The 21,576-nt window shown below is 42.6% G+C and overlaps 2 protein-coding genes across 8 annotated transcripts in view; one reads left to right on the forward strand and one right to left on the reverse strand.

The window, feature by feature from the left end:
• Positions 1-5,809, forward strand: part of Dmtf1 (cyclin D binding myb like transcription factor 1) — a 44,010-nt gene extending 38,201 nt beyond the window's left edge. For all 3 annotated transcript variants that reach the window (XM_055612570.1, XM_055612571.1, XM_055612573.1), the window contains 4 exons: positions 2,592-2,747; positions 3,074-3,451; positions 4,196-4,340; positions 4,547-5,809. In XM_055612570.1, coding sequence (XP_055468545.1) covers positions 2,592-2,747; positions 3,074-3,451; positions 4,196-4,340; positions 4,547-4,656 — 789 coding nt within the window. In that variant the 3' untranslated portion in view covers positions 4,657-5,809. The remainder of the gene's footprint in view (positions 1-2,591; positions 2,748-3,073; positions 3,452-4,195; positions 4,341-4,546) is intronic.
• Positions 1-21,209, reverse strand: part of Tmem243 (transmembrane protein 243) — a 34,326-nt gene extending 13,117 nt beyond the window's left edge. Inside the window, exons 1-5 of one of the 5 annotated variants that reach the window (XM_055612576.1) lie at positions 21,072-21,209; positions 20,538-20,716; positions 8,017-8,067; positions 7,111-7,215; positions 5,634-6,185 (exon numbers count right to left, since the gene is read on the reverse strand). In XM_055612576.1, coding sequence (XP_055468551.1) covers positions 6,063-6,185; positions 7,111-7,215; positions 8,017-8,067; positions 20,538-20,615 — 357 coding nt within the window. In that variant the 5' untranslated portion in view covers positions 20,616-20,716; positions 21,072-21,209 and the 3' untranslated portion in view covers positions 5,634-6,062. Of the gene's footprint in view, positions 1-5,633; positions 6,186-7,110; positions 7,216-8,016; positions 8,068-20,537; positions 20,808-21,057 lie in introns of those variants that run through there. The other 4 variants (XM_055612575.1, XM_055612577.1, XM_055612574.1 and 1 more) reach the window with 4 other exon arrangements.
• Positions 21,210-21,576: the final 367 nt, after the last annotated feature.

A 21,576-nucleotide genomic window follows, 5' to 3' on the forward strand; every position in this document is an offset into this window, starting at 1 on the left:
GTATCTTATACAATTGTTATTCTAGAAGTAGGTAAAATTAGAAGTCTGAGGCCAGATGGATAGACAACATAAATTAGATTTCCACTTCTATGTCACTGTCATTCTTTTTTCCCTGTGTATGTAAATCAGTGCATTTCTTTATACCTGAAAGTGACAGTAATGGCATAAATAAATGGCATAGCTTTGTACTGACTCTTACGTCAGACTGATTACTAAGAAAAAAAAGTCGGTAGACCCTTCATGGGCTCTTAGTAACATTTATTGAGTATGTTGACTAAGCAGTTAACACAAGCTACTGAGTACAAAATTTTTAGTTGGATCCGTAATAGTTTTACAAACTCTTGTTACTTGTAAGAACATTAAACAGTTATCAGGAGCTGGGGAAATGGCTCATAGGTAAAGTTTTTCTGTGTAAGAATAAGGACCTTCAATTCCCAACATTGATGTAAAAACCCTGGGCATGAAGCACACAGGTACCGATATAAGTCCTCCATTGGGGAGTTGATGACCAGCTAGTCCAGCCAAATCAGTGAGCTCCATTTTGATGAGAGACTGAGGAAAAGAACTATGTTGACCTCTGGCATTCACACACATGCGCACACTATATACTTGTTTTCAAATGACTGAGTTCTAACTCAAGTTTATCGAGAGAAAGGAAAATACCTGTTGACACAAGAACTCCTGCATGAATGCTCAATTCTGAATTTCGGGCTAGCAGTGTGATTACTATGTGGGTGGTGGCTGCAGCCTCAGTCAGCCATACGGTCACCATGATACACAAGTGCTCATCCACAGTGTACCAACTTGAGCCTCAGTCAGTGCATTAAAAATATTTTTGGCTTAACAGTATTTTTATCTACATGTAGCTCCATAAGTAAAAGAAAATCTTTTGTGGCTCTCACTTATTTGAAATTCCTCCAAATAAATATATGGATATGATGCAAGTAAATTTTGGGTTGGCTCTAGCTGGGGAGAAGAAATGGCTCATAATTTAGATGTACACGGTTTCTTTTGGGGGCAATGAAAACCTAAAACAGTTCATGTCCTTCTTAAAGCAAGCGTAGAGTAGTTCCTGTTTTATTAAGAAAATGTAAACACGATTTATGTTCCCTCAAGACTGATTTATTTTGAAGAATTAAATAATAAATACAAGTTGGAAGATCACCAGAGTATCTACAGATTCTATTTCCATCTCTGGACTTGACTACAGTAGTCTCATATAGGAATATACAGTATCTTTATTTATCAAGTGATAGTAACAGAACTTTATTTTATGCTTGTTTATTTTTGCTTGGGGAAAGGAGTTAAAAGGGAAAATAAACACATGTATGGTGGTTGTGCTAAGGTTTTTTACTTATGAAATTACAACAAAATGTTGACGAGACTAGGGCTGGAGAAAACTGTTCAGCAGTATGAGCACTGGCTGCTCTTCATAAGCACCCACATTCAGTTCCCAGTACCTACACAATGGCACGCAAGCATCTTCAACTGCAGTTCCAGGGTGAAATTCAAAACCTTCTTCCGATCATGGCAAGCACCAGGCATGTTTTGGGTGCACAAACAGCAGGCAAAACATCCATACCTGTAATTTTCTTCAAGTATATAAAGACTTAAGTTTATTAAAATACTTGAAATGTATGTGCTTACTGGCAGTGATTCCTAGCTGTCATGGTCAGTACTTGTAACCTTTAGAAAAATAATTGGTTTTCACTTTTAGGGAAAGCTGAGAATAACTTGAGTTCCCAGTGGGTGGTAGGCATTTTAATAATCATTTCTATTTCTACCAGCCCTTTCCTTGTTCAGAAAACCTGTATTCAGGGATTCAGGATACAGGAAACATATTTTGGCCAAAACAGTATTAGACTAAAAACAGACTGTCCGGTTTACCCACTACCTAAATCATAAAAATATTTGTTAGGATAACCCAGACTTCTCTTACAGACAGTTTCAAAAGATACATGTTTTTCTAGTTAGCCATCTTTTCTTCATTTTCTTGAACACATATTTCCTAAAATTATTCTATAACATTCAAGTAAATAAACATTGCTGGTGTGCCTTTCAAAAACTTGTTATTTTAAACTATTGTTGTTATTAGTGGCACATCTTTTTATGAGGGGTACCATGCCTTAGTGTTGATAGAGTTGCAAGAGTCTGTTCTTTTTCCATTTTGTGGGTCCTGAGGATCAAACTCAGGTTTGGCGACAAATGCCTTAACCCACCAAGACATCTTGCTGGTCCTAAACAAGAGATTGTTTTTATTTTATTTTTATTTACAGCAAAAAGTTTAAAGAGATAATTGAGAACTGGGTTTCTGCATTGCCTATGGTAGCTCATGAACCTACTGTGTCAATATTTAGTAAACAAGAACATAGAAATGAATGGGAGCACAAGACATAATAAATGTTTTATTCATTATATTTCTGATTTGAGACTGTTTACATAATGAAGAATATTCCCTTTATCATTTGTACCTTTCATGATGGAAAAGTACAGTACTAACTGATAAGTTCAAATGAGCCTTCTTAAATGCTAACAGATGTACTTAATCCATAGGCTTTTGTACCTGTGCTGAATCTCTTTTTCTTCTTTAGTCTTTCCACTTACAGCCCACTGGTACTCCAGGCACCTACCTTCTTCAAACAAGCTCAAGTCAGGGTCTTCCTCTGACTCTGACCACAAGTCCCACAGTAACCCTGGCAGCTGCTGCTCCTGCTTCTCCTGAACAGATCATTGTTCATGCTTTATCCGTATGTTACATCATAATATCTGATTGCCTTTTATGGGTCAGGATTAGTTGATAGAAATGTAGTGTGGGTATCAGTATTTCTTGTACCACTTGCCTTTGGTATAGTATTTTGCATGTAATTTTTCAATGGATGCACCTAAAGCTCCACTATTTCCTTTTTAGTAGATTGATATCCATTCAAGTAGGGAATTTGAGGGACTCCATGGGTAGCAAGCAGATTCTAGAAAAGTTACTGTAAAAATAGCTGTAGAGGTGAAAGGTACTGGAAAGAGAGACTGTCAGTTCTTTGTCATTTTGTCACTGATGGTTTCCTTTAATGTTTTATAGCCAGAACATTTGTTGAACACGAGTGACAATGTCACAGTGCAGTGTCACACACCAAGAGTCATCATTCAAACTGTTGCTACAGAGGACATTGCTTCTTCAGTATCCCAAGCAGAACTGACAGTTGATAGTGATCTTCATTCATCTGACTTCCCTGAGCCTCCTGATGCACTAGAAGCAGACACTTTCCCAGATGAAATTCCTCAGCCTAAAATGACCATGCAGCCATCATTTAATAATGCTCATGTGTCTAAATTTAGTGACCAAAATAGCACAGAACTTATGAACAATGTTATGGTCAGAACAGAAGAAGAAATTGCTGACACTGACCTTAAGCAGGAAGAACCGCCTTCAGACTTAGCCAGTGCTTATGTTACTGAGGTAAGCTAGAAGATTATAGCCTGTGTTTTGCCTTGAACCTCACAGTTACTTTAAAGAGAGTGGTTCTAGCACAGTGGTGCTCAACCTTCCTAATGCTGCGACCCTTTCATACAATTCCTCGTGTTGTGCTGACTCCCGAGCCATAAATTATTTTATTGCTACATCATGACTAATTTTGCTATTGTTATGTATTGGAATATAAACGTCTGATATGGAGAATATCTGATGCAACCCCCAGGGGTTGGGAACTGTTGCTCTAGTACCTTCCTTTTTTCTTTAGACTCACAAAGTATAACCTCAAAAGGTGTCCATGAATCAGTTCTTGCTGCTGAAATGGCAGGCAGACACACTTGGGCATAGTTCCTTGCCAAAATGTCCTCTCCCACAGGCAACAGATTGAGAGGCATTTGTTGCATCCATTCCTGGATCACCTTTTGGTGGTATGGGTAATACTACATTTTTGGAACTACATATACCCACAGTGCAACATAATTGTTTTCTCTATACTCAAATGATATGAGATAATTTGCTGGTTTATGCTCTACCTTATCAATATTCACTACTAAATTAAGAAATTATTGAGGTTCATAGGCACCATCATTTTAAGGTCTTAATCTTTATGTTCTAATTTTAAAATGGAATATATATGTGAGCTAAGTACTAACAAACCTGGACATACTTTGGGAATATAAGTCAGTATCTCTTTGTTTCTTTCTTTTTTTTTTTTTTTTTAATATTATTTAGGATTTAGAGTCTCCCACCATAGTACACCAAGTTCATCAAACAATTGATGATGAAACAATACTTATCGTTCCTTCACCACATGGCTTTATCCAGGCATCTGATGTTATAGATACTGAATCTGTCTTGCCTTTGACAACACTAACAGGTACTGTACAAGACTCTTAATCATGAGCCTGGTAATAATATGGGGGAAACTAGGCAGTTGTTTTATCCAGTCATGTTCATCTTCTCTTGATGAATAAGTGTTCTCTTATTGGCAAAGTCCTACGCTTTGGTAAAATACTTGGACTGAATGGAGGAGAATCAAATACATGCATTTAATGCTGACTATTTAAACTTTACTCATTACAGATCCCATATTCCAACAGCAACAGGAAGAATCAAATATAATTGGATCATCTTTGGGCAGTCCCGTTTCTGAAGACTCAAAGGATGTTGAGGACTTGGTAAACTGTCACTAGATTGTTAGAATGGTTGACTATTATCTCCAAAGAAAGGAGCCATCCCAAGAGTTTTGAGTTGCCATTCCTCTGGCTTGTCCATAACTACTGTGCTTAAGCCACGCACATTGTTGCTGCTGTCACTTTTTACCTCCTTTTAAGTATATCATCTGAGGTCCAATTTTCTGACGATGTGTTATGAAGTATAGGAAGTTTTCATTGCCCAGACCTGTTAAGTTTTGTGACAAGAGGAGTTGCATTCACTGCAGCTACTTAAATCACCAAAGCTTAACTGCTCAGGCTTAAATATGAGCAGTAATATTCATTTCTATAGTTAGACTCCAGGCTCTGTCCAGACTCAAGTAGGTCTGGTTATAGTTCAGGTTATATTATCAACATGGTCCAGTTTAGTTAGCAGTGACCCCCAGAAAGATTAACTTAGCCATGACCAGCATCCAAATAGAAGATCATGGGAAGTGGCTGTGATAGTTACTTTAGTTAACCCATTGCTGGCAGTGGGAGCTGAGTGAGATGGGGTAAAGAAAAGCATTAGAGAGTCAAGAAAATTCACTACAGGTCTTTGATTTTTAAAGGGAATGTGGATAAAGTAGTAACAAAACCCACTAGTAGCAAAGCAGTTATCACCCCTCATCAGAAACCAGTCATTAGTTTACAGTTAGCACTTTGAAGTAAAACTAAATGAGGGGAAAGGTAATATCACCCGTTTCTGATAACCATGGCTTTTCATTATATGTTTTACTATATAAATTGCCCAGAAGGTTGAGGGGGCATTAGCATATGCTGTTCACTTAGTGCATTACCTGGTGGGAGCACAGTATAGCTTCTCCCTCAGGCACTTTTAAAAAACAAAATTTGCTTCTCTATCAAAAGAAAACAAATCAAGAGTCATTCCTAAGGGTAAAGCCAAAACTAGCCTCTAGGGCTTTAATGATATGATCCTTATAGAAAAGTCCAAAAAAAAAAAAAAAAAAAGAAACTTGTATAAATTATTTTATTTATTATTGTAATTAGATCTTCACAATCAAAGTTGTCTTTTCACCATTTGTGTTTTATTAATGTGAACTGTAGTAATAAGCAAAAGTTGGTTGCCTAGGGAACAATAATTGTTTATTCAGTTTAACAGAAATAAAAGAGTATTTGTCTTAAAATGCAAGATTTTGAGCCATGCAATTAAATTGTAAAAAAAAAATAATAATTTCAAAGTGAAAATTTTTGCTATTTGAGGGCTGGAATGTTTCAGCTTAAGGAAAATACAGCTCCCTTGCAAGAGGGAATTCAAATGTACAATTAACATGAAAATCATGTACCAGACTTCTGTCGAGGATTCTTCAGCATACTTTTTGACAGCAGTTAATTTCACATAGACAGTCTCCAAGAGTCCTGGTAAGTATTTCTTCTCGGTAGCCTCACCTTCCCACATCATGGAAGTACAAGTTTGCACAAATACATAACATGATGATAGAAAATAATATATAGTAAATTAGATTTCTAAATTTAGGTTCTAAGTCTCCTTGTCGATACCAGTAGATCTAAAAGAAGAATCAAATAAAAATTTAATGACCAACTGTTACAGTGTAAAAATACAACTAGTGCTTTTAATATGGATAGCATTAGACTTTATTGTCCTGAGATGGTGGTTCAGTTACTCATTCCTGAGGCCAATACAGCCAATTCTTTATGATTTTAGTAGTGCTACAAGTGATTCCATGGTCCAAGATCATATATATTCCTGCTTTTGTTATTTTTATGACCAAAGTAGTATGCAGGTCAAGCTAGATGAGAACTTGATTTTTAGTATATTTGAATTATTAGAATGGAGGGCATAGATTTATGTAACTAATTTATTTAACAACCTAGGACTAGTTCCTAAAACCCATGTTTTAAGGGATTTGCTTTTTTTAAAATGGTGTTGGTGGTCAAACCTAGGGCTCCTTCTGTGGGCCACAGCCCCACAGAAGATGAAAAGCATGACCAACAGTAAATCTCTAAACAGAGAAGAGACAACTGCCATCCTTTGGTGGGGAAGGGGGTTGGGCATATAAAGGAGATTTGTTACAAGTACAACTGCAACTTTGCTTCCTGAAAAATATGTTAATTTTATATATTCTAGGTAGATCACTTATTATGAGATGTAAATCCAGAGTCCTCTGTCTTCTTGGAAGACTTTCTCAATGCCTGTTTGAGCCCTATTGTATAATCACTGTGTGCAAACAAGTCCCATCTGATTTTGCACCATTTGAAGTATTTTGACAATTCTTTAAACTTTCATTTCTGCCCATCAAAGGAACAATTTTCTTTAGACTTCTTAATTTGGGTTGAGGAGAAAAAGTAATTCTGATCGCAAATCCAGTATTTGAGAAGGATTAAAGGATGGACTCTCATATAGACCCAGGGGCTAGAAATCTGTCTTAAGCACTGCCATATTAGACCCTTACAACCATTTATAGTACTCACAAGTATGCAGGCAGTAATACTACTCAAAGAGATGCAGACAGCAAAAAATATATTCAGTGGTTTGGGAGGTAGTTGAGGAAAAACAAAAGCACTGATGAGCGTTACCTATATGGAGAGAAATTAGGTTAGGCCGTAAGAGTAATCCAGAGGTGTTGGTTAGGCTGCGGAGAGGCAAGGCAGTACTTTTTGCACCATAAAATCCTAAGAATGACATTCAGATTTGTGAAGCATTCCATTTTTATCAAAAAAAAACCATACCCCATAAATCGTATGGCACATAGTCATGCATATACTGCTAATTAACATCCTTGCATTTATTTTCAACAACATGCTATGGGAAAATGACAAGATTATAAAAATATATATATATATATATAAGCAAAATTAGTTTGGCTTACTTAATGCAAGATAGGTTTCTAGTTCCCATTTTGTTTCTAAAAAACAATGGACAAACTAAGGCAAACTTACCCTTGTTTATCAGATTTTAGAAACTATCTTTTTATTCTGATAGACCTTTAAAGAATGTTTATCACATATATTCTGGTGTGCTACACAGTACTATGTATATATACACATACACACATACATATTATATATATATATATATATATATATACACACACACACACATACATACATACAGTACTTGGCCAGAGTAAATTTTTGCAGTAAAAGAAATGGGAAAGATGATAGTCATTGTCAGAGGAACTGATTAGTGCCACTATCATTTTTATTTTAAATTTAGATCATGGCAAACTCAGTTGACTGGTTTACTCTCGACTTATAATTGGAATATTCCACATATTCGTACCCTCTTTAAAAGTCTTTCTTTGGCAGACTTGTTACTAAAAGTTCTTACAACCGGTCAACAGTACAAATGTGGCAAAACAAGACAAAGATACTTACTAGAATCAACAAGGTGGTTAAGCTGCCAACAACTAAATTGATGATTCGGTCCTGAAAGAGACAAGAGTTTGTAAACCAGATGATTTGGATTTAGGTGCTGTCAAAATGGAAGCTGAAATCTTATAGAATGAAGAGACCAAGAACTGGCCCTTTCTACAACTTACTTAGACTTCAGTAATATAAACAATCATTTGACCAAAGGCTTCTCTTATGGTTTTCATTCCTAATCCAACCTATTCTATATCTAAATATCTGAAGTGGAGTAACCTAAAATTTACAAGTTAAGGTAAATTTGGACCCAGTGTATTTTAAAGTACTTGCCAAAACTTGAGAGTTTACTCTGCAACCAAGTGTAACTATGTTACAAAATAAGAAAGTTGGTAACTTACAGAGTTAACAACTCCAGCAAGTTTTCACTCAATAATACAGCACTTGCCTGGCGTATCCAGGACTCTAGGCTTGATTCTCCAATATGCCCATCCCCAGCGGGGAGAAAATTGTATTTACTACAAGGTTGGGTTTAAGACTTGATCAGGAAACAGTACTTTAGGGCCACTTATTTGTGAGAATCCAAAGCCAAGTCATGAATGCATATTCATAGAGCAGAGGCTGCTGGGGTTCCACCCCAGAGCCTTGCATATGGTGCTACCAAGCTCTGCACCACCCTGGCTCTTAGAGGATTGTTTTAGTATCAACAGACTAGAGGATGTGGAAACAGCAACACACCAAAACCTCTTTTCCAAGTTCTCTACTTTTGAAAAATACAAATTAAAGTGTCAGCCAAAGCTGGAAGTATAGTAAAGCCAGGTTTGGGGTATGCCTGACCTGTGCAGGGACAAAGCATAACTCCAGATGAAGGACAGTGATCACAGGTTAGAAAGGAAAACTAAACTACACGTAACTGCACTAAGAATTCAACAGCTTTTAACACTGCAACCCACCAGAAATCAAGACCATTTCTTAAGGAAGAGACCTCATTGGTCACTTAATTTCCTCCCACACATGACTAATGTGTATTTAACAAAGTGTGTAAGGATAAAATCTGTACAAGTCTGGAAGTTTCAACTGTATTCTGGGAATATCTGCTCTTAGAGATTTGCAGAAATTCACTATGGGTCTGCATATCTGAACAGCTGTTGCCAACAGAGGTCTATAATGACCAAGGTAAGTAGCTGTTTCCAAATGTCACAGCAGCTTGTATGCCTAAAATCAAGAGGAAAGGAAAAAAACAAAACTGATGAAAAGCAACTAACCAAACTTTCACTTATCTTCTAAAGTTAGGGAGGAGGGGAATGGAGAATTGGCTTAGTCAGTAAAGTGCCTTCCACACAGACCAGAAGATCTGCGTTTGGGTCAATTCCCAGCATTCACCTAAAAAGCTGGACATGAGGCCTGGAGAATTGGACCCAACTTTGGTTTCCAGCACCCATGTCAGGCAGCTCAAAACTACCTGTAACTCTTAACTCTAGGGGATTAGACACCTCTCCCAGCCTCTGGTTAGCCACATACACAGCATGTGTGTGTGCAATTTTTTTAAATGAAAGTTGGACATAGCAATGTGCATCTATAAGTCCCTCCCCAGGGTAGATGGATGGAAACAAGTGGGCCTGTAGAGCTCAATGGCCAACCAGAGTAGCTGAATTAAGAGACCTTATCTCAAAAAATAGATGGAGAATGATAACGGAAAACATTGGGCATCAACCTCTGGCCTTTAATGTGTGCATACATGCTACACATTACACATAAGGTTGAAATTGCAGTATGATTTGCACGTGGGAAAAGACAGCTTATCCTAACAGCCACTACTGCTGTAGACTAAGCTGTCAGTTGACAGATGGCACCTCACAAAGCCTATTACCCTGTCTTAATAGCCTATTAAGATAGCATAACTGTTTTGAGTATTAGAATGAAAACATACCTAAGTTAATGTTTCCCTGCCTAGCTTCTGCATAGCCACTCAACATAATTAAGTTACTCTGCTAAAAAGCAGTAAGGTTGGCTATTTAAGAGGTGACAGAAATGTTTAGCAGTGTTTTCTTTCTCCCAGTGCTGCTTTCCTTGCTTTTGGGTCTTCTGCTATAGAATACCATAAATCCAGGTCAGAAGAACCACAGAATTCATTTGAAACTTTTCACTTCTAATGATGTACCCAAATCTGGCTACTCCAATACGGTATATGGGCCAGTTGCATTAGCCTCACCTAAGAGCTGTTTATGTGCTTGTTTTTTGTTTTTTTCTTTTTTTCAGATCTGCTGAGTCAGAAAAATTTTTTAAGAAAATCTGGTATGAGTCTTAAGCAAACCATTTTGAGATTTCAATACTTAGGAGAGATACTCCTTGCTTGGGACAAGGATTATATTCCAGGGTGCAGCAGGCTCTAGCCATTCTCCAAATCAAAAACCAGGATGATTCAATTGCTAGTTAGTTAAGGCTTCAAAAGCATTTAAGGAAAAAATGTGCTCCAAAGCTGAGCTAAATAGTAGCTGGAGATGAATTCTGGATTTAAACTTTTGTCATTTGTTAAGATAAATTGAAATTCAAGTTTTTCTTTCTGTAGCTGGTGTTAGTTTATTTTTCCCAGAAACTACCTTTTTCTACATCCCCAAGTTTCATTTTGACCCTAGTTCTTAGCTTACTCTACCACTGTCTAGCTGTGTGACCCAAGGGGATCCCTTAATAGTTTTAACAAGCAGTCTGGAAAATGCTTCAGATTACACTTAGGCTCAGAGTATGCCTAGTCACCTTATGAGGTTAAAAATTCCCCAACCGTACCTGGTCAGTCATTATTCAGCACACTGATGGAAGGCACAGGTCCTCAGATTCAAACTCAGGTAGCAAAGGCTTTACAGGATATTGACCGTGACATCCAAGTAACTTAAAGAGCCAGCAGGCTATCATCTACTCTTGGGAAACACCCTGTTGCAGCAGGGTTTAGAATGCTAACAAACATTGTGTTCAGTCTTCCATTTCCGTGGCAATATATGTTTTACCTACTCCCAAAGCAGATTTTGTGCTAAATGTAAAAGCCACCTAACAATAAAAAGATGAAGAGTGAAAATACTAAAGGGGTTTAGAGAACATGTAAAAGTGAAAAGAAGAGGTAAGAGAATTTATGAGTAAATAGACTCATTTCTGATTTAAATTTAAGTCTAATACAATGGTCTGCAATGTTGCATTCCGTAGCTTCAGTTACCTATGGGTCAATAATACATAAACACAATTTATATGTTGTAAACTATAGACTGTTCTGAGTGGCATGATAAAACCACATTGTCTAGCTCCATCCTGCCCAAGATAAAAACCATCATTTCACCATACTGACACTATATAATACCTATGCTGTTTGTCTGGCGTAGCCAACTCAGATATAGCATTTGCGTTCAGTACTTAATAGTGAGGGTAGCAATTTAGATAAACCAAAGACAAGCCACCAAGTGCTGCCTTTAAGTGAGATGGTAGAATTTCTCAAATTGAAGAAAGGGGTTTGTTGGCGTTAATATCTACAGTACAAACACATCTATGTGAAGTTCTACAAAAGGAAAATTTTGTGCTCATTTTACTGTTGCTCCTCAAAAGGTAAGGTACAGCCACAGTGTATGGTTAGTACTTGAAGACAAAGGACACTTCTGAGATTCATGGCAGCTCAGGGTTTTAGTTCTTGGCAGAGAATGCAAGCTAGATCATCAAATGAGGCAAACTATTAGCTCTAGGCAAAATCTGTTACATGATACTGCACATAGAAAATGAAGTATTTCATACACAACCAGTTCTCATTCGGTCTATAAAATAAGCTAAAGGCATGACAGGTACATTCCAAAACAGTGAACTGTGAATTGGGAGGTGAAAAGGTTGAGATGCTGCTCCCAATGTGACTACCCCTCCTCTACAGCTCAACTCAACTATCACTTCCGCTATAAACCCTTCCTGGAATATCATCCCTCAAGAGATACCCCCACTTCAAGACCCCCAAAGGTTTTACCCAGATTTTACCCTTACTACATCAAAGTAAGACGCCTCTATGTTTCCCTAAGGCTAGCAGTTAATAGGGACACATGGCCTCCTTCAGCATTGCATACTGCTGTTATCTAGGCTGGCTATGGAATTAATATACAAGTGGCCAATAGCATTTACCTTAATGCCTCTTCACCAGTAGAGGGTACTCATCTGACCAGGGACCTGACCTGTCACAACCAAATGTGGCCTCGCTGCTTGTGGGATGGGCAAATAGCAGAACAAAAGGTGTGGCCTGGTCCTGCACCTCAGACCCAACATCCTCTCAAGTGCTTCCTGGAATAGGCTGCTGTTAGTTTCAAGGAAACAGTAGTAGTGGACTCTGGGAATTACAAGGGTCCATGTCCTCCTAGCTTTATTAAAATGTCAATTACTTTCTGCTAGGGCAGGAAAAGGCAGTGACTACCAAGGCTTCATTTAAAGGTCTCATCCTTAAGCATTGTATTCCAGCACTCCAAGGGAGGAAATGAGGGAGATCTGCAGAAAAGAAAGACCCAAGAATGCCACACTTTTTCTACTCTTGGAGAAGATGGGATAGAGGAGTCCTCGAGGTTGCCCTGCAGTTACACCCCTCCCCAGGTGTTCCCAGTCTTTTCTAGGTCAGTCTCCACACTGCATACTTGCATGCTCCTCTTTTCCCACTCCTAAAGCCATGCCATATGAACAAAGTTCATTATCAATACTTAACAGTTCTCCAGAGATGCTCATCTCCAGACATCACCAAAACAGCTCACAACCATGTGTGCTAATCCTAGGCTCAATCCTAGATCCCAGACTTCACCAGGTGGACATTTTTGTTTTCCAGACCAGCATAAGACAATTTTCAGTCATACCAACTAACTTCCCTTCCTCATCTCAACTATTTGCTATGCTAAGCCCTAGTCTTCTTCCTCCCTCCCTCCTCCTGTCCCCAAAACTGGACCATTTTCATTAACCAGAACAAAACCAATCTGCTACACCAAAGCTGTGACTTAAGGACTTTACTTGCAGGCTAACTGTCTGGTCAGCAATGCACAGAAGACTCCCCAGAAAATGCATCTTGGGAAAACGAGCTCCGAGCCATGTGGTCCAAACCCCCACCAGCTACTGGGCCCTGGCACTAAGCCTTCCTCTAAATTGTTCAAAATACCTTAAAACTTTACTTATCTCTTCCTCTACATGTCAAAGTTGGGGATGGTAAGACTTTGAGCCACTTCATAACGGAAGTCTAGCCCAGTGGTACACTTTCTAAGTTTGTGCCATAGCACATGTTCTCATCCTTCCAAAAGAAAACCTTTTCCTAATTCAAGACAAAAACCAAGCCATGTGCCTGTGAAGGCTACCGATGCTCACAGTGACTTCACTGTATCTCGTCATATTCCTTTGCCAACCACAATACCCAGAATGTATCAGGATGATTACATATGGGAAGAAACAAGGTTTACTACAGATTTGTGTTTTCTGTCCTCCGCTAGACCTTCGCTGTGTTTCATTGGTCTTTTATTTTGAGTTGACTGTTCCTGACATCTCCAGAAAGTGTCTGGAAGCTCTCTCTCCTCAGGGCCTTGGTGTACCTTGGGACTTGCTTTGCAGACCAGGCTGGCCTCAAACTCACAAGAGATTTGCCTGCCTCTGCCTCCCAAGTGCTGGAATTACAGGCATGCACCACCTCGCCCAGCTTCAGTCCTATTCTTGAACCCATTGTATTAGTAGTGATCCCCACAAAACAAATGCTAAGAGAGAAAGCAGTGCCCAATCTCTACTCCAGCCTAAAGAGGATCTAAGAGTGGCCTGCTTTGCTGTCGCTCCTGCACTCACACCCTTCCTCAATCCAGCATCTCCCAACACCCCTGTGTTCACTGGTTCTCACTGAGGAGCAAAACTAGCCTTAAAATCTCAAGTCCCTCCAAAATTAGAAGAGCCCTATTCTACCATGCTTTCTGCTTGGATTTTAAGCTTTCACTTTCTGTTCTATTGACTACGAATATAAACAATAGGTGAGGGGTAACCGGGGGACAGGTAGGAGCTTGAGGAATCACTGCAGTATGAAATTTGAAAAGCCCTTTTTTAAGGAAAAACAAAGACATAAGAGTCTAGAGAGGAGTGTTGCAATAAATCTGTGCAGCAATGGCCAAAACTGATACAGAATGAGCTGGGAGAGCTATGATCCAACTTACATAGTGGCATCTTCTCCAAATTTAATATGGAAATAACCCCCAGAGCTGATTTAAGAGGTTGTCCTCTTTGGAGCCAGGCAAGATGGCTGTGGTGGTTTGAATAGGTCTGGCTCCCAAGGACTCATGTGTTTGCATGTTTGGCCCATGGGGCCTGGCACTATTAGGAGGAAGTGTGTCACAGTGGGGGCTGGCTTTTACCTATGCTCAAGCACTGCCCAGTGTGGAATTGCAGTCTCCTCCTTGCTGCCTGTGGATTAAGATCTAGAACTGTAGGCTTCTCCAACACCATGTCTCCCTGCACACTGCCATGCTTCCCACTCTAAAAGACTAAGCCCCCAATTAAATGGTTTCCTTTGTAAGAGGTTCGTGGTCTCTCTTCGTGGCCATAAAATCCTAAGACAGTAGCAAGTGTCTTTAATTCCAGCACTTGGGAGGCAGAGGCTGGTGGATCTCTGGTGAATTCATAGCCAACCTGGTCTACAGAGTGAGTTCCTGGACAACCAGGGCTACAGAGAAAGCCCTGCTGGATAAAAAAGAGAGGGAGGGAGGGATGTCATCTTTGGCAAGTGATTAATACATAAAGGTGAGGGGTGTCTCACTTAGCACCTCTCGAAGCCGCCACTTGACATTCTGTTCTTTCCGCTATGTTGCGAACACAGCTCTATTCCCCTCCAGGGGGCAGCAACAAGTCACTTTGAAAGCACCCTCCCTCACCTGGCACCAGTCCTGCTGACATCTTGGTCTTGGACTTCTCGGCCCCTTAAAACAGTGAGAAAATTAATTTCTGGGATTTCCTGGGATACAGCTGTGAACTGCACTGTTTCACTGTCACCATGTCCAGTTAAAATTCTATTCATGTTTCTAGGTCAAGTCTGAGAAGTCTGACCTGATATTCTTGAGAACTCCACCTATGAAAGGACACACTCTAACATCTTATCAGTTCTTAGCTTCCTATCTCACAAACGTCTCTGAGGACTGGGTCCTTTCTAGTAAGGAAAGCAAAGCAATATCATAATGTGCAAAGGTCCACTAGGCAGACTGTCTTCCCACTGTTTACCTGGAGTGAGACAGACCTGGAGCCACAGCCTAGCTTCACACTTCCCAAACTTAAGGACTTTAACTCTAAGTTACAGGTGGATTTCCAGAAATTACTTTGCTTTTCTTCAAGTCACAGAGGAAGACTTCATGTCAAACAAGCTCTGGAAATGGCTGGGGTAAGAGAGCCCTGAGGCAGAGAAATGCCCTGAGAAGATATGAACCGTGGGAGGTTTCCTTTTGCTGGGTGAAGAAAGAAACTTCATGCTCTATCAGTGGATTTGTTTCTTCTGAGCTGTACTGTATGGCTCTGCTTAAATGAGGTCTTCACCTTATATGGTCACCAGAGACAACCAGAGGGGCAGACAGCATCCACTTGGGTGGAAAATGAGACTTCTTGCCTCGCTGGCTAACTAATGAACAGTGAGCTCTGCTCAGTGGTACAGCTACTCTGAGACCTCCCCAGGGAACAGTGAACTCAGAACAGAAGCATGAGCAGAGAGGATGCATGGGAGAGGGACTCAAGAATGCAGGTGGCCAGGCATGGTGGTACACTCCTCTAATGTCAGCACTCAGGAGGCAAAGGAGGCCTGTTTCTTTGAGTTTGAAGCCATCCTGGGCTACACAGTTCGACAAGCCAAGGCTATGTAAAGAGACCCTGTATCAAAACAAACACTGCAGGTTTCCTGACAACTTCACACACATTTTCCATGGCCTCGCGTGAATCTGAATGCACAATTCCCTCTTTTATCAAGCTAACTCAGACATGTTAATTTCCCCTTGTTTCATCATATTCACATTTTGAAGCATCTTCAGGTTGTGAATATTTTTGCACATTCCCCCTACCAGATTCTCCTCACAGATGAATGTACCTGAAATAGATTGTGCTCACTGAAGCACTATTTATGGAAACCAAAGTAAAAGTAGAGCACAAACACAGTCTACATGTTTTAGGGGAGAAAACAACTACAGTTGGTACTCACAGAAGCACACTAATGATATTCACTCAAGCTTCAGACTGGCAGACTGCACAAACACGGAGGCCCAGGCAACAAGCCTGCCTTAACAAACCACCTCCGCAGCCATGTACCTATCAGCAGGCATGGATAAGACACTTAACTTTTTAAGATGTAGTTTTCCAGCTGTGTACCACTTGCTAGGTGACTGTAAGGATTAGGAATAAAAGTCCTTACAACAGGATAGTGACTGTTCAATGGCAAATGGTGGCCTCGCTGGGTGTCCTTGTCTAATGGGAAGTCTTTAAGGACTGATTAGACTCCTTGGAGCTTAGTGGGAGCTGAACTGACTCCTCCATGCTTATTTAGCCCCAGTTTCTAAAGCATTCGTTTTACTTCCCATAAGGACACTCAAGTTTGTCAACAATCTGAGCTCAGGAGATACTACCACCTGTCTGTATATGACCTGCATCCAACTAAGAAAATAAGTATTCAGTTCATGAGAACCAGGCAATTGCCACACCTGAGCAAAAGTCCAGTCTTCCCAGAGAATACCGATCCATGTGAGCCTGAGAGGGCAGGCTCAGTTTGTTTCTTACACAATACTGTATTCACCCATTTACCACCACCCTCTGCCATATATACCTCAACAGGAAGACAGACAGGAATTGAATTGCCTGAGAGTTTAAAACAACCACTTCCTGTTTGGGCAACCAGTGCACCCAAGTTTCTGAACACATGCCTTTGCGTTGTGTTTTAGAATCTCCCAAGAATACAGATTATTTTGGGGGTGATGTTTACCCTTTCCATCAGTTAAAACTCAGCATATTTAAAAACCATACACAGGAAGAGTCAAGAGCTCCTTCACTTAGGGAGCAGATGCTCTAGAAGAAGCCACGCCTACCCAAGTTCTTCCCAGTACCCAGAGCAGTGCCAGGACGCCCCTCTTGACAACCAGGACTGTTGGAGGGAAGCAAGGACAGAAGCAGGGCTGAAGGGTTTCAAAGCAGAAAACAAGACTGACTGAACAAGATTCAGGTTTGGGGAGAGAGGAGGCACTACCAAAAGACCACAAAAAAAAAAAAAAATCGAGAAGCAATTAGTTACAAGACCAACAAAATGGCTCAGTGAGTTAAAAAGCAATCACCACACAAGCCTGACATCCTGAGTTCAATGACAGAACAGGGCTGGGGGTTGCAGGACGGGGGAGCAAACACACAGAACCTTGTCCATGTTAGGCTAGTGTTTTACAATTGAGCTTCAGTCTTTTCTGGGTGTTTTGGTTGGTTGGGTAGGAGGTAAAGGTTTTTAGGAGGTGGGGAGTGATAGGGAGAATTATGAATTAAACCTGAACCCTTGTGCCTTCTAGGCATGCATATATCCCCTGTCCTTGTGGTCTACATATGGGTAGCACTCTTTTACAAAGTGCAAAAGCTACAACACAGCCACAGGAACACCAGATACTTATTGTTTTGCTCTCTGCCATACTTGGTTTTCATGTAAAGAAATGTACTATGGAACAGAACTTAGAATGTTTTTAGTTTTTAGTTTTGTTTAAAATAGGGTCTCATGCTATATCTGAGATGGGCCTCAAACGATGGAGCCAGGGCTGGCCTCAGACTCACGGCAGTCTTGCTGCCTTCTTTCTGGGAAGAAATGGCTTAAAACACTGAAAATAACATTCTCAAGTTCTAAGCAAGATTGATAATATTTTCAAAGGTATTGATGAGGTGTAGTTTCTTACAAAATACGAACACCATTCCTTCTGTCATCCCTCATGTAGCAAGAACTGTGGATTGAGCACTGAAGATATTCATTGAAGATGGAATAAATTTGTCATTTCAGTCACTGGACTCACTGCAGTCATTACATTCAGAAGGCAGAAGGTCCTTCCGGTCTGCCCACTCAGGTGCTGCTCAAGGTCCACTAGGTTTTATGTTTCTTCTTCTGTAGTGCATTCCAGTGTCATGAGTTGAAAACTCGCTACCTGAGCCAGGGCAGCCACTTCACTCCTACTTCCTGGGAAATGGCAACAAGTATTCGAGTGTCTATACTGTCCTAAGAGTATTCAAGGCTACATGATTAAGTTACTATTCACTCCACTGTTCATCTCACAAAAGGGAACTAGATGTGACTGAACAAGTGACCCTGTGAAGTTCCCTTCCTTAGCTGTACAACAGAATAAAACATCCATCTTAGAAAGGACTCTGATGACCAAACATGGAACCCCAAGTGCCCCACACTAAGGAAACAAACTCTCCTCTGTCTGGGCTTCAATGCCCTTTGCCCTAGAGATTACACCTATAACTGCGAGCCTCCACATTGTCCCTTGTTCTCAAGAAACAAGATCACTAAAAGCTCTGAGATTTTGACACGGGAGTGGGCTTTCTCCTCTCTACCTTTTCTCTGGTAAACAGCAGTTCACTAGAACCAAGCTTCCACTTAAGTGGCGACTGTGTCTAGTTTCCTGATGTCAGAGACACCCCCATACAAGAGACAGCTTCCTCAGAGTCCCCAAGACCCCTCCAGCTGCAGCAGCTCCTACCAACCAAGGCAATGGCGGCGCTGCAATGCGTCCTATCACTCCTGAGACCCTATTCCTGTTCCCTGCGCCCATCCAGCCTACAAATAAAGCGCTTGACTTGCTCAAAGACAGAGGCCTCTCCTTCAAAGGAGGCATCGCAATTTATGGGAAACCTTATTTGCCCCATTATTTATCAAACCACGGATCTCTCCCCTTTCTCCGGGCACTGGGATTTTACACAATTGCCCCATCCACCTCACGGGGCAAGCTGAGCGATGCAGTTTTAAGAGACTTGAAATCATTATTGTTAACTTTTTCCTTGAGTCGCCAGAGCTACAAGGTTCTACAGCTGCCTAAGTCCTGCAGAGCATTATAACCATTGCACGCTTGGACCCAGGTGTGGCTCGAACAGAGATATGTTTGGATATTGATGTCCTTGGATGGGTTTCAAATAGATGAAGGATGGTAAGAAACTTTCAAGCCGCAGGCATTTGGCTGCTCAGTAACATCAATTATTTCTCAGTTCCTACTTATCTGTTAGGGGGTGGGGTTGCTACTTGGCTTTGAAGCGTCTGGCCTTGCTCTGGGGTCAGGACTGCACTATGTTCCTTAGGTTAACCCTGAACAGCTGAGATCAATTGCTCCTTCCACCCTGGCCTCCCAAGTGCAGAAAGTCACCCCAGCCAGCTTCAGAATGTCTGCATGAGTCAACGAGTCCATCAGGAAGTCCAGCGCTGCTGGATTACAGGGTCTATGGAGTTAAAAGTGGCCTGAATCACCCACATTCCCAATCGGCGCTCAAAAAGCCACATGCAGGAGAAAATGAACCTGATTTGGAAACGGACAAATTTTTCATGTAAGTAAATCAGTTTCTCCTCTGTTCTCAAAACGTGTCACATCCACCTGAACCTGTCTTACGTACAGACCTCCCCTTCCCAATTGCTCTCCTTCAATACCCAGGACCGGGTACGGAACAGACGCTCAAGTGGTGTGTGCACTAACAGGAACAGTGCTCAACTAGAGCTCCTGAACAAGGTGAGGCGAGATTATGCAAGGCCACAAGAATCTGGACTTCCATCTTAAGATGTCTTATGAAAACACTCCATGATAAACCAAAATCTAAGTGGAATTTAAGAATAAAAGGAGTCTTTTCATGGCAGGCTGGCAGCTGCCAAAATCGGGACAGTGCCCGTGAAAGCACGGTAGAGAAGTTCCCTAGACGCGCTACAGAGTCTTCCCCAAATTTAAGAAACCCAAGCCCTGCACAGTCAACTTCTCAAAGGCTGCCAGCGGTTCACCAGGGGTCAAAGGTCATCAATGCCGTTTGCAATTGGGGGGGGGGGGGTAGGCATAGCAGCTTAATCCTGCCCAGACTTCTCGGAAAGCTAATGCTGAGTACAAAGAAAGGCTCTCACAGATTGTTAATCAAGGGCATTACCTAATCAAGCTTCTTGAAAACTCTTACACTTTCAAAGGACTTCTGTAGTGCCTCTACCTATCTGAGCGCTGGGACCCTCTGATCACCTCCTACCCTCGCGCAGCTGTTTCACAACCTCAGCTCGGAGCCCTTTAACAACTCCAGCTAAACAATCCGAAGTAGCTCTGGGCGCCAGCGTGCAGCTGCGAAGTTCGGTTTTGCAACCTTCCCGGGGCTCTCCCTGCACAAACTGCTCGGAACTTTCTGAACTTTCCTCCTTTCCAGGCTGCTCCCGGCGAGGAGGGCAGGACAGACACCCCAGGAGAGGGGCGGAACTGCGGGACCGGGCGGGCCGCGGGAGCCAGCGGGCTGGGGGAGGCGGGCCACGCGCCCTCCGGCCCGGGGCCCGCTCCCGCACTCACCTTGGCGGACGTCTCCCCGAACAGAGGTCTGTTGTCCAGGCCGCTGGTCCCGTAGGTCCTGGTGGTAAAGTCCTCCATTTTGGGGCTGCTCCGCTCGTCCCCAGGCGCTCAAAAGCGAGTCCGCATCAGCTCGCGGGGTCCGGACGCCCGGCCCTCACGGCGCGCGCATGGCCCGGGCCCTGGAGGGGCCGGGAAACCCGGACGGGGCGACCGTCACTCGCGGGGGCCGCGGCCGCTCCGCCCCAGCCCCGCCGTCCTCATCTCCAGCGGCTGCCGCAGGAAGTGAAAGGGAACAAACAGCGCTTGGCCGCCGCCCCGCCGGCCGCCCCCGCCCGCCCCCCGCCGCCGCCTCCCCCCGGCGGCCTCGCTCGGCTCGGCGGGGACCAAGTTTTCCCGGCGCGGGCGAGCGGGCGCGAAGTTGCGGCGCGAGCGCCCCCGCGCCCCTCCCCGGCTCCGCTCCGCGTCCCGTCCCCCCCCCCCCCCCCAAACCCCCCACGCAGCCCCGGCTGCTCCCGCCAACCCGCGGCGCTGGACCTCGGCGGCTCCCGGCGGCGCCCGAGCCCGCTACGACCCCGAGCCGCGGCTCCCCGACCCCCCGCGGGACCCCGGCACGCGCGGCGAGTGCCTCCGGGCTCTCCGGTCCCCGGACCCGCGGCCACTGTCGCAAACCGGTCGGGCCCGCCCAGAGCGCGTCACGACTCCGGCAGCCAATCCCACGGGCAGGGGCGCCGCCTCGGCTGCAGAGCTTGATTTGCAGAGGTGCTGGTTCTCCTACCCGGGCGCCGCTCTCCGCAGCTGCACGTTGCTCCGGCTCTCGGCGATCAGCGGCTGCGCGGGGCCTCGAACTTGGCGTCTTAAAAGCCATCCGCCTGCTCTGACCGCTCCAGGAGTTGGATTTGGACCCTTTAGAGTACCGGAGGCGTTGGCGATTTGGTGTCCTTGTTTTAGTCTGCACTACATGCACAAGTAGAGGTCCTGGTCGACATAAACAGGAAGAAATGGTGCTAAGCTATTTCTTCGGCTGGTCCCGTGAGGGTGC

Source organism: Psammomys obesus, unplaced genomic scaffold (genome assembly GCF_907164565.1).
Source record: "Psammomys obesus unplaced genomic scaffold, mPsaObe1.curated_primary_1811, whole genome shotgun sequence".
Lineage (NCBI taxonomy): Eukaryota > Metazoa > Chordata > Mammalia > Rodentia > Muridae > Psammomys > Psammomys obesus.